The sequence below is a fragment of the Apis dorsata genome, unplaced genomic scaffold (assembly GCF_000469605.1).
Source record: "Apis dorsata unplaced genomic scaffold, Apis dorsata 1.3 scaffold_638, whole genome shotgun sequence".
NCBI lineage: Eukaryota > Metazoa > Arthropoda > Insecta > Hymenoptera > Apidae > Apis > Apis dorsata.
In genome coordinates this window covers 132,176-147,312 of record NW_006263830.1, presented here as the reverse complement: position 1 = coordinate 147,312, position 15,137 = coordinate 132,176, and the positions used below count along the sequence as shown (strand labels likewise).

General features: G+C 21.3%; 5 protein-coding genes across 7 annotated transcripts in view; 2 read left to right on the top strand and 3 right to left on the bottom strand.

The window, feature by feature from the left end:
• Positions 1-254, bottom strand: part of LOC102681776 (N-alpha-acetyltransferase 40) — a 2,477-nt gene extending 2,223 nt beyond the window's left edge. The window contains exon 1 of the mRNA XM_006621849.2: positions 231-254. Coding sequence (XP_006621912.1) covers positions 231-254 — 24 coding nt within the window. The remainder of the gene's footprint in view (positions 1-230) is intronic.
• On the top strand, positions 2-1,732 carry LOC102677636 (3'-5' ssDNA/RNA exonuclease TatD). Of its 3 annotated transcripts, none has more exons than XM_006621815.2 (2): positions 2-136; positions 431-1,732. In XM_006621815.2, exon 2 carries the CDS (start codon positions 454-456, stop codon positions 1,387-1,389), a length of 936 nt encoding a protein of 311 aa, XP_006621878.1. In that variant the 5' UTR covers positions 2-136; positions 431-453; the 3' UTR covers positions 1,390-1,732. The 3 variants fall into 3 exon arrangements, with proteins under 3 accessions (XP_006621878.1, XP_006621876.1, XP_006621877.1); XM_006621813.2 differs by having other exon boundaries at positions 32-201; XM_006621814.2 differs by having other exon boundaries at positions 32-290.
• A 271-nt stretch (positions 1,733-2,003) lies between these two features.
• On the bottom strand, positions 2,004-4,077 carry LOC102677946 (FAST kinase domain-containing protein 2, mitochondrial-like). Its single transcript, XM_006621816.2, has 4 exons — positions 3,323-4,077; positions 2,611-3,239; positions 2,421-2,523; positions 2,004-2,290 (listed from the first exon to the last, which is right to left on the bottom strand). The coding sequence occupies exons 1-4, from the start codon at positions 4,060-4,062 to the stop codon at positions 2,074-2,076; spliced, it is 1,689 nt and encodes a 562-aa protein (XP_006621879.2). The 5' UTR covers positions 4,063-4,077; the 3' UTR covers positions 2,004-2,073.
• A 628-nt stretch (positions 4,078-4,705) lies between these two features.
• LOC102678313 lies at positions 4,706-15,073 on the top strand. Its single transcript, XM_006621818.2, has 13 exons — positions 4,706-4,869; positions 4,984-5,149; positions 5,248-5,853; positions 5,954-7,297; positions 8,680-8,826; positions 8,896-9,723; positions 9,819-10,349; positions 10,444-11,643; positions 11,720-12,229; positions 12,313-12,677; positions 12,750-14,323; positions 14,400-14,647; positions 14,716-15,073. The coding sequence occupies exons 1-13, from the start codon at positions 4,706-4,708 to the stop codon at positions 14,881-14,883; spliced, it is 7,851 nt and encodes a 2,616-aa protein (XP_006621881.2). The 3' UTR covers positions 14,884-15,073.
• LOC102678180 lies at positions 7,299-8,048 on the bottom strand. Its single transcript, XM_006621817.2, has 2 exons — positions 7,582-8,048; positions 7,299-7,509 (listed from the first exon to the last, which is right to left on the bottom strand). The coding sequence occupies exons 1-2, from the start codon at positions 7,940-7,942 to the stop codon at positions 7,316-7,318; spliced, it is 555 nt and encodes a 184-aa protein (XP_006621880.1). The 5' UTR covers positions 7,943-8,048; the 3' UTR covers positions 7,299-7,315.
• Positions 15,074-15,137: the final 64 nt, after the last annotated feature.

Here is a 15,137-nt window from a genome sequence, read left to right as displayed (position 1 = left end):
ATATATATATATATATATATATATATAATCATATATCTCAAGTATTCTATATTCATCGTTAATAAGAATTTTGACATCTCAAATTAATTAAAAACAGTTTCAACTGGTTGGCAACAAATGCATATTGTATTTTATTGTTAGTGTTTAAAGAATGTTTACTACAGATTCGTAATTATGTATTTAATTCTTGAATTATCATAGGTTAAGTAATTTAATCATCTATCATATACATAACATTGTTCTCTGTGTGTCATTATTTCAGTAAATCAGTATACATATGTTAGTTAAAGGTAAATTTATCAATACTAATAATGTAATAAAATTTAAGTATTTTAATGATTTATGTTTATATTAATATAATTTCTAATATGGATATATTGTATATAATATAATATATTATAAATAATTATTATTGTTTTATTCATTTTAGATACTGTAATTAAATATTGAGGAATGGCTGAAAATACTGCTGCATCAAATGCAGAGGAAAAAGCTATTTCCTCAGCTATGACACAATGTTATGAAAATTATATTATTGTTGATGTTGGTGCCAATCTTACTAATAAAAAATATAGCAGAGATTTAGATAGTGTAATTCAAAGAGCAAAGGATGCAGGAGTACAAAAGATTATGGTAACAGGTGCAAGTATTCGTTCTAGTAAAGAGGCATTAAGATTAACCAGGATATATCCTGGTACTCTTTATTCTACTGCTGGTGTGCATCCTCATGATGCAAAATCATGGGAAAATCCTGATACTTTACAAGAACTTGAAAGCATAGCTAATAATCCAGAATGTGTAGCAATAGGAGAATGTGGTTTGGATTATAGTCGTGATTTTTCTGATCCTGAAACACAGCGTGCTGTATTTCATAAACAAGTAGAACTTGCATGTCAATTAACTAAGCCACTCGTAATACATGAAAGAGGTGCCCAAACAGATGTTTTGGAAGTTCTAAATCATTATAAAAATTGTTTACCACCAGTTTTAATTCATTCATTTATTGGAACTGCAAAGGAGGCACAAATTTATTTAGATCATGGTTTCTACTTAGGAATTACTGGATATTTATGTAAAGATAAATCTGATAGTGGAATAAGACAATTATTAGAAAAACGACTTGCACCTTTAGACAGAATATTAATAGAAACTGATGCTCCATTTATGTATCCTAATACCAGAGCCAGTAAATTACCTGTTCATGTCAAAGATGCTTTAACCGAACGATCCATGACATTTCTTCATCGTTATTGTACTTTTCAACGTAATGAACCATGTGCCTTACCAGCAATAGTAGAAATGGTAGCAGCATTTATGAAAATTGCTCCAGAAGAAGTTGCCTTAGCTACTGCTTTCAATGCTTTGAAATTATTTGGTCTAAATCAGTGATAATTATTAATTATTTTTCATTCTTAAAAAATGGTGCTACTGGGTGCTATTAATTATTTTGTTATTAATGTATTGTCTCTTTTCATGTGTAAAAGCATCACTTATATTTTATCAAAATATGTTTTTCATAATAACAATATCAATTTTTATTAACTTATCAATGAATATAATCATTGAAAGAAAAAAAATCATAAAATTTTATTTGTGCATTAATAAATATCATCTCCAATATATTTACTTATATTTACACTATATTTATATAAAAATACTCATTGATATATTAAAAATAGCATTATGTAAAATATTTTACTTATTATAATATAATAAAGATTTTGTAGAAATATATATGAAATATATAGAATCCTAAATCACACAATTTTATTGTTAATGTTATAAATATTTTCATATAAATAAATTGTTATATAAATAAAAAATTTATTGTAAATATTTCTTTAAGTTTTTGAAAAATCCAAATAACAATATAATGTTTCAAGAATAATATTAATATTTAAAATTTATAAAAAATAATCTACTTAAATATATTTTAAAATATTAATAGATATATTAAAATTATAAAAATATCACAGTATGTATAAAAAAAGATTTTTATTTATCTTGTAAAAAATTTTTTTTATTTAAGTTTATTACATTAGACATTTATTTAAAAATTTTATTAAAAACAATTTAATTATTTGAAATATTATTATATTTTAATTTAATGGCTTCCTGAAGATACAATATTCTTTTTTTATCAGACAAATTTTTCCACAAATATGGATTTATAACAAAAGGATGAAATCCTTGTAGTGTTTCTATTGCTTTTAATAATATTTTAACTGTAGGTAACATATTTCTTTTATTAATAGAATATGCTTCTATTGGAAAAGCAAAAATTAAAATTCTGTAAAAAAACCAGCATTATTTTTATCTATAATATTATATTAATTATCTTGTATATATGAAATTATTATATTTTAAATAAATATTATTAATAAAAACAAAATTGTTATTTAAAAATTAATATTTCTTACTTAATACATTCTGATAATGATGCTAAATCTTCAACAAATGTAATATTATTATAATTATTAATATTCATAAATGATCCATCTGGTTGTATGACAATAATATGATCTAAAATAAAATAATAAAAATCGAAATTTAAATTCAAATAGTTTACCATTATTAATTCCTAATTATAATAATTCATAAGCTTTTTACCAACAAATTCACCAAATTTAGTTTTTAAACTACTTTTCATGTATTCAGCACCTCCAACAACTTCTTTCAAACTTTTCATTAAATGAAGTACATTATTATTTTTATGTTCAATTTTAATTTGATTTAATTTATTTTCATCTGGCATAATTCCTTTATATTCAGGATAAAGCAGTTTAATACACCAATATAATTTTAATATAGTTAATATAGTATGCTTTTCTTTTATAATAGAATCATTATTATATAAAATAAAAACTTTTTCTATTAATTCTGGATAATAATAATTTAATGAAAGTAAATAATAAGCAATAGATACTATATTATGCATTGAATAATCTGTATGAATAACATAATTTTGTAATATTTTTCTTATAATTTTCCAATTATGTGGTACATAATCCGCAATGACAAAACCTTTGATAAATAAATCTATATATTCAATAGAATAATTTTCAATATTTGTATCTTTAAAAGATTTTTCCATTAAACAATTCAATACAGAAATATTGCTATAACGCATATTATTTAAATGCTTTAAAATAATTAAATTTTGTTGAAAAGTAATATTATTAATAATTACAGTAGAACACAGTTTATCTATAAGTGCTTCACAATAAAATTCCATTTCTCTAAAATAAGATAAAAAAATAAAAAGCAACATAAATATTATTAATTTATAGAACATAATTAATTTTAATCATATAATACTTACGAATTCATAAATTTTTTAGAAATACAATTAAGTAAATAATTAATTTCATTAAAATTTAATCTTCTGCAATAAGTTATTATTATATTTTGTACACAAAGTAGAAGTTGCTTAGAAGATAAACATAATTTTGGTAAAGTATATATTGCATTAAAAATATCTATTATATAATCTAAGTTTATTTTTTGTTTATTTTCAACTAAAATACTAATTATGTGTCTTTTTATTTTTGAATTATTGACTACAAAACAAAATTGAAGTGCTTGCAATAAATTAATACTATTTGAATTAAGTTCAATTTGAGCTTGTTCATTAAAAACATGAGACAATGCTGGAAGTAAAACTTTAATCAAAGGTGTTGTTTCGACTTTATATAACATATTATATAGAATCATTATTTGACCAACTGTCAAATCATTCAAAGAAATACGTATTAATTGAAGTAATGTTTGAATTATTACAGTATTAGATGGAACATTGAGAAATAGTAAATTTCGTAAAATATTTATGGTATCATATATGCTTAAAGATCTGACATTTTTACATATTACTTTGCATATTTGTTCAAATTCTTTAGAAGTTGTTAAATTTGTGTAATACAAGTTTTCTTTATTTTTTTTAATCTTTTGATATAAAATATCTACAGTTTTAATAGCATCTTTTATATTCATATTATTATAATTTCTTTGAATATCTTCAATATTTCCAATATTGTTATTGTTTAATATTTCGTTATTCTCCATTACTTTTTTGGTAATTAAAATATCTAAAATGCATAATATTATTAAATATTAAATAAAAAAATTAGAAATTAAATAATTAGAAAAAAATTAGAAATAATTTATTACCATTGTTTGATACTGTGCTAAAATTTGATGAAATAATTGAATTACGAAATATTATTGAATTTTTTATTAATAATTTAGCAATTTTATTCATTGTATATATTTTATATACTTATTTTAAAATAACATAAAAAAAATATATTCTAAATGATACTTATTAATATATTATACATTGTTTAATATCTCTGGAATAAAGTATTCGTATTAACCTAATCTGATATTTTTAGTATTTCATTATTGAAAATCAATTATGTATATAATGTATTGTTAAAATTTTTATTTTAATGAAATTATTAAGTATAAAATTATAAAAGTAACAATTAAAATATATAATGGTGTTTTATATATATATGAAATGAAATTTATATCATAAATATAAGTTTTCGTATCAATATGGATGTTGATAAAAGATCGAAATATATATTTTATATATTGTTTATTTTTTAAGTTTATTTTTTAGTTTTAGTGTCAATATGGATAAAAGAGCGAAATATATATTTTGTGTATTGTTTATTTTTTAAAGTAAATAAATTTTAAAAAAATGTCAAAAGAAATACAAGTATTAGAAGTAAATAAGTATATTTTATCAAAATTGTGGTATACGTCTCTTATTATTTGTCGAGAAAATAATAAAATCTTTGCTTCAAAATGTAATAATGATACTGTAGATTTTGTTGAATCAGAAGCTCTAATTACAAATTTAATGTAAGTATAAATAAAATTTTATATTTCAAATATAATTTTATATTTTATATTTCATAATTTTTAAATATATTTTATTATATATTTATTATATATTTTATTATATATTTTTTTTAGTGATTCTCAAAATGAAAATGAATATCAATGGATAATTTATATATTATTGAATAAATTTATTAATAATACAACTTCAAATATTGAAGATATAAAAAAACAAAAATGTTATATTCAAATGATATATGCTTTGCAATTATACAAAAATTTGACAATAAATTTACAACAGGTATTAAAAATGGATTTTTAAATAAATGTTATGTTGTTATATTTTATACATATATATATCATTTATTATTTATTTATTTTATTTTATATATTTCATAGGAATTATTAACAGTATACAAAAATAGTTTGCAACAGAGAAATCCAGAAATTTTTGGGAAAATACAAGATGAATATTTTATATTTTTGAAACAAAATATTTATGATAATCCTTTTGTTACATGTTGGATTCTTAATGAATTTTTATTAACTTATTCTTTATATAATAAATCAACTGATATTGTTTGTAGTTTACAGAATTTTTATTTTTCATTGATAAAAGATTTATTGGAGTTTAAATTATCTAAACAATCAATCAATAATAATTATTTTGGATCTATATTATGTATCATATCAAAAATGAATATTGTTGAATTTGACGAATCTATATTATTTGAATGGCTTTTTCCTATGATATTGAAAGCAAAAAATAATGAAGATATTGAATATGCTCTATATTCAAGAACAGATCAATATTTTTTTAAAAAATGGTGTATCTTTCTGCATGAAATTTACATAGATTCCAAATTTAATAACAATTTAAATCATGCATTGAAAATTCAAAAAATATTGTTTAATTTCACATCTACTTCTGCTCCCATTATAAATAAAAATAAACTAATAGAAAGAATAAGTAATATCAAATTACATTGGGTTATAGATATTTTGGTAAGTAATTATATAAATTTTAAATCAAATATAAATTTTAAATCAATATTGTGATATATATAAAAAATATATATATGTGATATAAATATATTTTTTTTAGAATATATGTCATATTTTAATAATAAATAAAAAATATGATGATGTTTCACTTATATTATCTTGTACATTATTAAAAGATTTTTGGCCAGTTTTATTATTTAAAGTTTTGAATAAATATTTACAAGAAGAAATATTTTCAAATAATATTCAAAAAGATGATTTCATATATGATTCAATTGAATTTCTAATATCTAGATGTAATTTTGATATATTATGTAATCCCATATTGAATGAAGTCCAAAAAATATTGCGCAAAAATATAAGAATTTTAAAATACATTTTAAATTGCATGAAAGAAAATGTTAAAGCAGAAAACTTAAATCATAATCAAGAAATAATAAAGCCAATGGATTTTCAAGATAAAATATCTATAAAATGGATATTCGATCTTTTACAACAATTTGACACTCTTTTAGTATTAAAAATGACAACTAATATATGGGAACAAAATCATGCAAAAATAAAAAATTTGTTAGAAGATATTTGTGAATCTGAAAATATCTTCAATGCATATTATATTATATTAAATGCTTTAAAAGCTATTTTATTGTATAATAATTATGATATAAATAAATCTATCATAACAAATTATTTATCTGATATGAGTTACTATATTAAAATGTTATATCCACTTAATCTACGTATACAAGTGATAGAGGATATATTCTGTTTATTTTTTTTACAATATGAAGATTTTGATCATACTTCAAAAAGTTATGATAAAATATATATGAATAATTCTCATGAAGAATCAAAATTTGAAAATAAGTGGATAAAACAACAAGGTTTTATTTGTAACAGATATGCTGTAAGAGATATGCTATTTCATTTAATAGATATTATATCAACAACAGAAATTGAATATATAGAAATGAAGAATAAAAATGAATGTATAGAAGAAATAGAACAAATTCAAAAAAATATTGTTTTTATTAATAGTGCAATAGCAGATGCTAAGTGGAGATTTGAACTTTATACAACTTCAGAGTTCATTAAAAATATTAATATGAAAGATGGAAATACAAATTACCAATTTAAATCTAAAAATAAAGTTTTAATAGATGAAAATTTAATTTCTAATCGTTCTAAAGAAAACATATATTTTTATCAAGAAGATAATATTTCAGATGAAACAAGAACAAAATCTACTAGTAGTTCTGAATTAGAATCAATACATAATAGCAAATGGCAAATATGTTCTAAAAATATAACATTAACAGATGCTATAAATGAAGATATCATTCATAAACCATTATTTATAAATTTTATGTTGGCAACTAAAGAAAGCTTAATTATTCGATGTTTATGGAAAAATGATTATATAAAAGCAGAAAATATTATAGAGGTAAATCTAAATATACACTCATATATTTCTTATTGCAGCTTCTAACTTTTCGTACATATCTTCTTCAAATTCAGTAGGTTCATATGTAAGTTCTTCTTTTTTTGGGTCTTTTTTATACACACCAGGTGGGTTATTTACATAAAATTGTTTTGCAAATAATATTCTTTTTTTTGGAAAACAAAATTTAAAAGGAAGACAACAACAACACCAGCCTATAGAATAATACATAATTATGTAATAAATTTAATATATATGAAATTTTTAAAAATATAATTTATAAACACCTTTCTGACACCATAAAGGAATTGCAAGACATATATATATTAGGAACCAAATTTTAATAATTAACCATATTTTTTGTAATGTTTTTTTAATAATAGGTTTATCTTTCTGCTGTTCATAATTGTACATTAAACAATCCATTAATGTAATATTAAATTTTTTACTTTCTTCTGTGCAATTTTTAAAATCAACTAATTTTTGTAATGCTTTCATTGTATGTTCTTCTAGTTTTTCTTCTTCAGTAATATTTAGAGTTTCATTAAATTTTTTTATTTGTTCTTCATATTCTTTTTTGAATTGATCATAATCATAGGCTTCTTCGCCTGGCTCTGTACTATCAGCATCCTTATCTTCTTCAAACATGCTATTTAGAGAAATTGACCTCCTCTTGTTTTCATCAATATTAGTTGTTTTCCAAAAGGAAGAATTATTTTGTTCATTGTCATATTTTTTTTTAAATAATTTCTTGTATAAATTTTGAACTTTTATCTTTTATTATCTGGAAATAGATAGACAAAGCTACATTTTTATCATTATATAAAATTTATCAACTATAATAGTAAATAAACACTTTATTAAGATCTTCCTTAAAACCAGCAATAAATGGTGTGTCATCATTTTCTATATTAGAGTTTTCCCATATATTTGATTTTAAATGGAAAAATATATTTGGATGTTGTAATTTATTCATAGCTTCATTGTGTTTATTATAATTTTCTACATATGAATGTAATGGTTTATATTTACTTTCATCTTCTGTATAGAGATTAAAATTCATTAAATCTGCAGGTTGTATCATTTCATTTTCACTTTGTTCATCATAATCTTTATTATCAGATGCAATTTCAAACAATTTTTTATGCTGTAAATTATTCTGTATAAAAGAAGATTAGTAGAAAAATTAAAATTAAATATAAAATATAAATATAAATATAAATAAAAAATTAAATATAATAATAATTAATAAAATATATATACTCAACTTTATGTAATGGTAATTTATAGGATAAAGTAGAAGCATTCAATAACAACCATATATAAAATATTTTTTGAAATAATATATTGATTAATGTTTGCATTAATATATTGTTATTTTCAAGACAAATAATATGAAAAATACTCATCTAAATGGAGAAGTGCAGTTTTCAAAAGCATTACACATATTTAGGGAAAACATATACAAACAGACAAAGATATTAAAAAATAAAAATATGTCTCCAAAAAACTTACAATCTTCCACATTAGAGGTATGTTATAAAAATTAATCAACATTGCTTATAAGAATAATATTTAATCTTATAATCATATTTTTATAGAATATAAGACTAGTTACACAAGAAAGTATAAAATCTTCTAGACAAACTAGTCATGTTGAGACATTTTTAGTCTCTCAAAAAAACAATTTACAAATGTCATGTATGGAAATTCTTAATAACAATGAAATATTAACAATATGTGCATTAGATTTGGCTTTAACTATGAGTCATATTTATCCAATTTCAAAAAATCTTTATGAAATTGCAATGAAATATTTAAAATTATGTAAAACATTTGACAATACTGAATATGTATATTTCTTTCATAAAGTTTTTCAATTGTTATATGAAAAAAAAGACCAAATTTCTGAAAAAGATATACTTTGTGATGCAAAAATTGCATTATGTATAAAAGAATATAAAAAAAACAAAGACTTTTGGACTGATATTATGGTTAATCATCAGGAATTTAAAGAATCACAAGCAAATAAAAATACAATTAATAGAATATTAAAAGATAGTAATTATTTACCTGGTTTAAAAATACTTAGTAAAATAGTAACATTTTTCTTTGGATCTAATAAATATATACAAAATATATGCTCTCATTTACAACTTTTACATTCAATTATTCCAATTGAACATACAGTATTTACTGTTTCTGATTTATTAAAAATTCCTTTACATTATTATTTTGGTTATCAAATATTTGAACTTAAAATTGAACCACAAAAACTTGAAACAATTGCACATGATTTACAAATTAATTTAGGATATAGTATTCTTACAAATGCTTGTCCTAGACTTTCTTTTGAAGAAGATACAAATTATATTATTACTAATAAAAAAAATGGATGTATTATATTAAATGAAGTTTTATATAAATCAGTATGTATAAAAAATTTTCAAATAATTCTATATTAAATTTAAAAAATTAACTTATAAATTACTTATAAAATAATATATAATATTTTAATTTATAGGATTTAAACTATAAGTTTCAAGGACCAAATCAATGTGTTTCACAAATATTAATTGAGCTCTTGCAAGTTTTACATAATTTTAATTTGAATCAATTCTATTTAAGTCAAGATATTTGCAAAACTATTTCAAAAAATTCTGATATTCAAACTATATTAAATAAAACATCTCATCTTGCAAGTTTAGATTTGAGTGAATTATCTATGGGTGATGAAACATTAACATTTTTTTTAAATACATGGAATTTGATGTTTCTGCATGCTATTTTAACTGTGTGGGCAAACCATCCTCCTTTTAATAATTTACAGCATACAGTATCATTAATGTCAATTGGTTATTTAATTGGTGATCTGGGTTTAGTAACACTTGCTGCACTTAGATCAAAATTGTTAAATAATATAATATTGAATGATGAATTCTTTATGCAAGTAGAAGAACTTAATGAATCAGCATGGCAAGATTTGGATATCACCCATGATTCAAGAGTTATTTTTGTAATGGCTAATGAATTTTTTGGAACTCCATGTATTAGGGTAAATTATTTTTTTTTTTTTTGTGAATTATCTATTAATATTATTTTATATATATATGTAAAATTTTTTATTGATATTTATATTTATATTTTAGATCTGTAAAACAGAATCATTGAATGAAGATTTAAGTAATGCTTTTCATGAATATTTAAATCATTATTCATGTTATAAATCCACTCAAAATATAGAAAAGCAAAAAATAATATTATTACCAGAAATTGTAGAACGATATCAAACTTCCATTTCTCAAAATACAAAAAATGATTTACAAAGTAACAATAGTAATAGTGAAAATTTATTTTCAATAAATAATTATTTTAAATCCTCTGATGAAAACATAATTATACAATACATACCATTTTCCTATTCATATAATATAATATTAAAATATTCAACTTATATTAATCCACATCATCATAAACAAATTAATCAATACAAAAGTATTTGGGGAAATCATAGTATACGATCAAGTTTATTACAATATTTGGAAAAACAATGTTGGATTGTTTCTTATCTTTTGCAAAGAATAAATAATGAAAATCCTACTATATTGGAAAATAGCTGTGATAATTTAAAACGCACTGCGTGTCTTGAAAATCTCATAACCGCATTTTGGATTAAGGAATTAAAATTAATATTTGAGAATAATCAAACTCTTACAGCAATTTACGAAAAGATATCAACACAAAAATTATGGTTTCATCTTGAACATATGTTAAAAGAGAATAAATGGAATGTCTGTTTGAAATTTATAAATGCTTTGCCAACTTATATTGCTTTAAATAATGAATTGCAATATTTTAGAGATAAAATTCTTAGTTATATTATTTCGGAAAAAAATGCTATACCAAATGCAAAAATATTGCAATATTTATATCAAATCAAAGATGTGTATATATTAAGTCAAACAATTTTATATAATGTTAATAAATGGCATATAAATATTTGTGAAAATGCATTGCTTCATATAATAAATCATATAGATAATTACAAATTACCTATACATTGTAAATTTCAATTAAATGAACTCTTGCATAGAGTGTTAATTTTTCATAAAATGCTTCCATATTGTATAATTAAACCCAATGAAACTTGGTATAATATTGCTTATTGTACAGAAAAAATTGATACATTACAAATAATCAAATCACTAATCAATGCAGATAAATATGAATTATGTTTAGAATGGATGGAATGTCAAGCATTTTCATTAGAAATACATCCTTCTGTGACTCAAGAATTCTTAATTGGTCTTTTAAAAAGCGAATCTCAAAATTTTAAACAAACTTTAAAGGTATTTTAGAAATTCTAAAAAATTAATGTTATAAATAATAATTTTTAATTTTTAATAAAATATATTTTTTCATTAGTTTTTTCAGGCATTACCTTTGGATCAATCTATTAAACTTTGCAAAAATGTATTAAAAAAATTAGAATCTATTGACTCATTGAAATTTATATGTAATTATTTATTAAAATATTGTAAAGCAATAGAAACCATAAAATATAGAAGAACTTTACTAGGAATTGATATTTTAAGTATGCTAAATGTTCAAGAAAGACCATTGTACATTCATCTCATAAAAGAACCATTATTAATATTAGAACAATTGTTAATGAATTGTAAATTTGAAAGTATTCAAAAAATATTACATAAAATTCAAGACAAATTAAATGAAGCAGAAATTTCAAGAAGTAGCTTTGATAAAATTATAAGATTTTATGCTCAAAAATCATTGGATTGTCGTGTATCTTTACAGTATGATTCTGTAGAAAACAAATCGAAAAATATGCAATATTTTGCTTCAGAGACAGAAAATACTGAGTTTATTATGCCTATAGTAGTTCCTACTAAAGAAGAATGGATACCTAATGATAAAGTATGTAGAAGATATGTATTTTATCCTTCAATATTATTGTTTTTAATTTATAATATTTAAAACTTTAATTATTTTCTATGTAGGCCAGAAAATGTAGCTGTTGTAAAAATGTTATATTTTCAATGTTTAATAGACGACATCATTGTCGTAGATGTGGTCGTGTTATTTGCGCAACATGTTCTCAACATCGCATGCAAGTATCTGGTTATCCACCTTCTGTACTTGTACGCGTATGCAATGATTGTAAACGGCAAACTATATTACAAATGCACTCTTTTCAAGGAACACAATCAACTCCAAGTAGTGAAATATTTGATTATTGGCGATTAACAAGAGATCAAAAACATAATGAAACTATTAGAGAAGAATTTTCATTTGAATATGCTCCAAATATTTCTTTATGTTTAGCTATTCTTAACTTACATTCTGAACATAAAACATATACGAGGTAATAATGAATTTTATTTATTTAATGAGATTTTCATGTAAAGGTATTTAGTAAAAATATGTATTGTTACAGTTTCTTATTAGATTGTTGCGATGAAATGAAACGTCTTCTAGAACCTGTTAGTAGTGGAAAAGTGAATCCTGAAGTTGATCACATTGTAATTATTAAAATGATACATTCTTTATTAGTAGCTGCAAAAGTTAAATGTGCTAAGCTTGGTCTTAATACTGGATTAACTCACTGCGATCGTTTTCTATCTCAAGTAGATCTTATTGCAAGTCTCATTCAATTTAATTGTTTACATTTGATTCCTTCTGATAATTTACATGATCGGACATTAATAAAATTAAGAGATCTTTTAATTGAAAAAGAACAATGGACTCTTGCTTTAGATGTAAGCACTAAAGCAGGTACATACAGATTAGATACACAAGGAGTTTGGGCAACATGGGGTAAAGCCTGTTTAAAAATGGGATATTTTCATCAAGCACGAGATAAATTTTTCCATTGTCTTGATAAGATTCAATATGATAATTTTGATGACTGGATAATTTTGTCTTATCCAAAAGAATCAAAAATATCAAATAAAAATGAAACTCAAAATCTAAAAAAAAATGAAGAAGTTAAAATGGTTGAATCAAGTTCAAAGAAAACAGAATTTTCAAAAAATCGTCCATTAAAAGATCCACCATTACTTGTAGAAATTTTACAAATATTAGATAATTTAAGTATTTATAAATATGTACAATATCCTCATCAATATAAGTTTAATCCTTCTCAAGAAATATTAAATAATTTTGGCAATTTTAAAATTGTCAATCAAAAGCAATCCAACAATAAAAATACATCTATAATGATACAAAATATTTACTATCATGAAAGCATTTATTATTTATTAACTTATGGAAGTTATAATTCAATTTTAGAATTTTTTTTGAAGCATGAGGAATTTGAAAAATGTCTTACTTTTACTTTAGAAAATAATTTAGAACCAGATTTATTTTTCAATGTAATTTATTTATATTGTTTAAGAAATGGAAGTATTGAAAAGCTTCATGAAGCAATGATAAAAAAAGATTCGAATTTACTAATTTGGAAAAAATATTTAATATATGTTTGTCATAGCTTAGAAAAAAGACAATATTTAAATATTTTATATCATTTGCAACTTTTCATGAAAGATTTTATACGCGCTGCTATGACATGTATTCGTTTTTATCTTCATGAAGTAATTAATTACTCGGATTTAAATGCTAAAGTAAATTTTTTGTTTGATGCTCAAAAACATTTAGAATCTGAGTTGCAAATTGAAACTTTAAATAGAAAAAGAAAAAAAAGTACGAGTTCAATACATAGTCAAGGAATTCTAACAATGGAAATGGAACCATTAGAAATAGATAAACATATAAATACAATTTGTAGACAAATGGAAATTACAAAATTTCTAGCAAATTGTGAAAAAGAGGAAAGAGCTCCTATTCAATATTTGAATTTATTTCCAAAAAAAGATGATAATAATTCAACTATTTCAGAAATACCAACTTTATTTGGTAATCAACAGCAAAAAATTAATTTAGCTGTTTTAGCCATTCTTTGCGGGCGAAATATCGAAGAAGGATTTGGTATAGCATTTAGAATAATGCAAGGTCTGTCAATTTAAATATGCTCTAAAAACTTGATAATTTTATTTATTTGTTTATTTAAATAATATTATTATTGCAGATTATAATTTACCACAACAAAAAGTATATTCTTTAACTGGATATATTTTAGTAATGAAAAATAATATTTCTGCAATAGAACAATTAATTAAATGTTGTCATACATCTGGGATTCCAAATTCATATATTATATCAGATTATGTATTAACACATTGTATAAAATTGTTATTAACTCATGATGAAACTGAAACAGTTCTTAAAAATAATATTTATAATCTTATTAGATTAATAACTGATATAGAACTTAAAGTAAGATAAAAAAAATGATAATACAATATAAAAATTTAATACATTTTTAAAAATTTTTCTGTTTTCAGATAAATGCATATATTGAATGTAAACAATTAAAAGCAGCATATTTATTAGCTGTCAAGCATTCAAGAGTACAAGATATAAGAAAAATTTTGAAAGAATCTGATAGGCTTGGTCAAAATGCTATTAAAACAATATGTATAAAATGGCTTCAGCAAGAACCAAAATTATAACTTTACTTTATCAAAATAAAATATTTATATGTATCTATTCTATTAAATATTAAAAAAAATTAATTTTATATAAATATTTTTAAATAATTACTTATAGATTACTTGTAGATGTTAAAATAAAAATAAAATTGAAACTCTTAACATTGTATAAATTTTTTTAAAATAATATACAAAAATATTTATTATATATATCATTTTTTGTTTTATATATTTAAATATAAGATATATATTTAATTTAATTTTATTGTTAATAA

Coding starts and splice junctions, on each gene's coding strand:
- LOC102677636 (XM_006621815.2), top strand. CDS start 454: ATGGCTGAAAATACTGCTGCATCAAATGCAGAGGAAAAAGCTATTTCC.
- LOC102677946 (XM_006621816.2), bottom strand. CDS start 4,062: ATGGAGAATAACGAAATATTAAACAATAACAATATTGGAAATATTGAA. Junction 2,524..2,610: donor TAAATTTGGTGAATTTGTTG/GTAAAAAGCTTA, acceptor ATTTTATTTTAG/ATCATATTATTGTCATACAA. Junction 2,291..2,420: donor TCATTATCAGAATGTATTAA/GTAAGAAATATT, acceptor GTTTTTTTACAG/AATTTTAATTTTTGCTTTTC.
- LOC102678313 (XM_006621818.2), top strand. CDS start 4,706: ATGTCAAAAGAAATACAAGTATTAGAAGTAAATAAGTATATTTTATCA. Junction 5,854..5,953: donor ATTGGGTTATAGATATTTTG/GTAAGTAATTAT, acceptor TATTTTTTTTAG/AATATATGTCATATTTTAAT. Junction 7,298..8,679: donor AAGCAGAAAATATTATAGAG/GTAAATCTAAAT, acceptor GTTATTTTCAAG/ACAAATAATATGAAAAATAC.
- LOC102678180 (XM_006621817.2), bottom strand. CDS start 7,942: ATGTTTGAAGAAGATAAGGATGCTGATAGTACAGAGCCAGGCGAAGAA. Junction 7,510..7,581: donor TCCTTTATGGTGTCAGAAAG/GTGTTTATAAAT, acceptor ATTATTCTATAG/GCTGGTGTTGTTGTTGTCTT.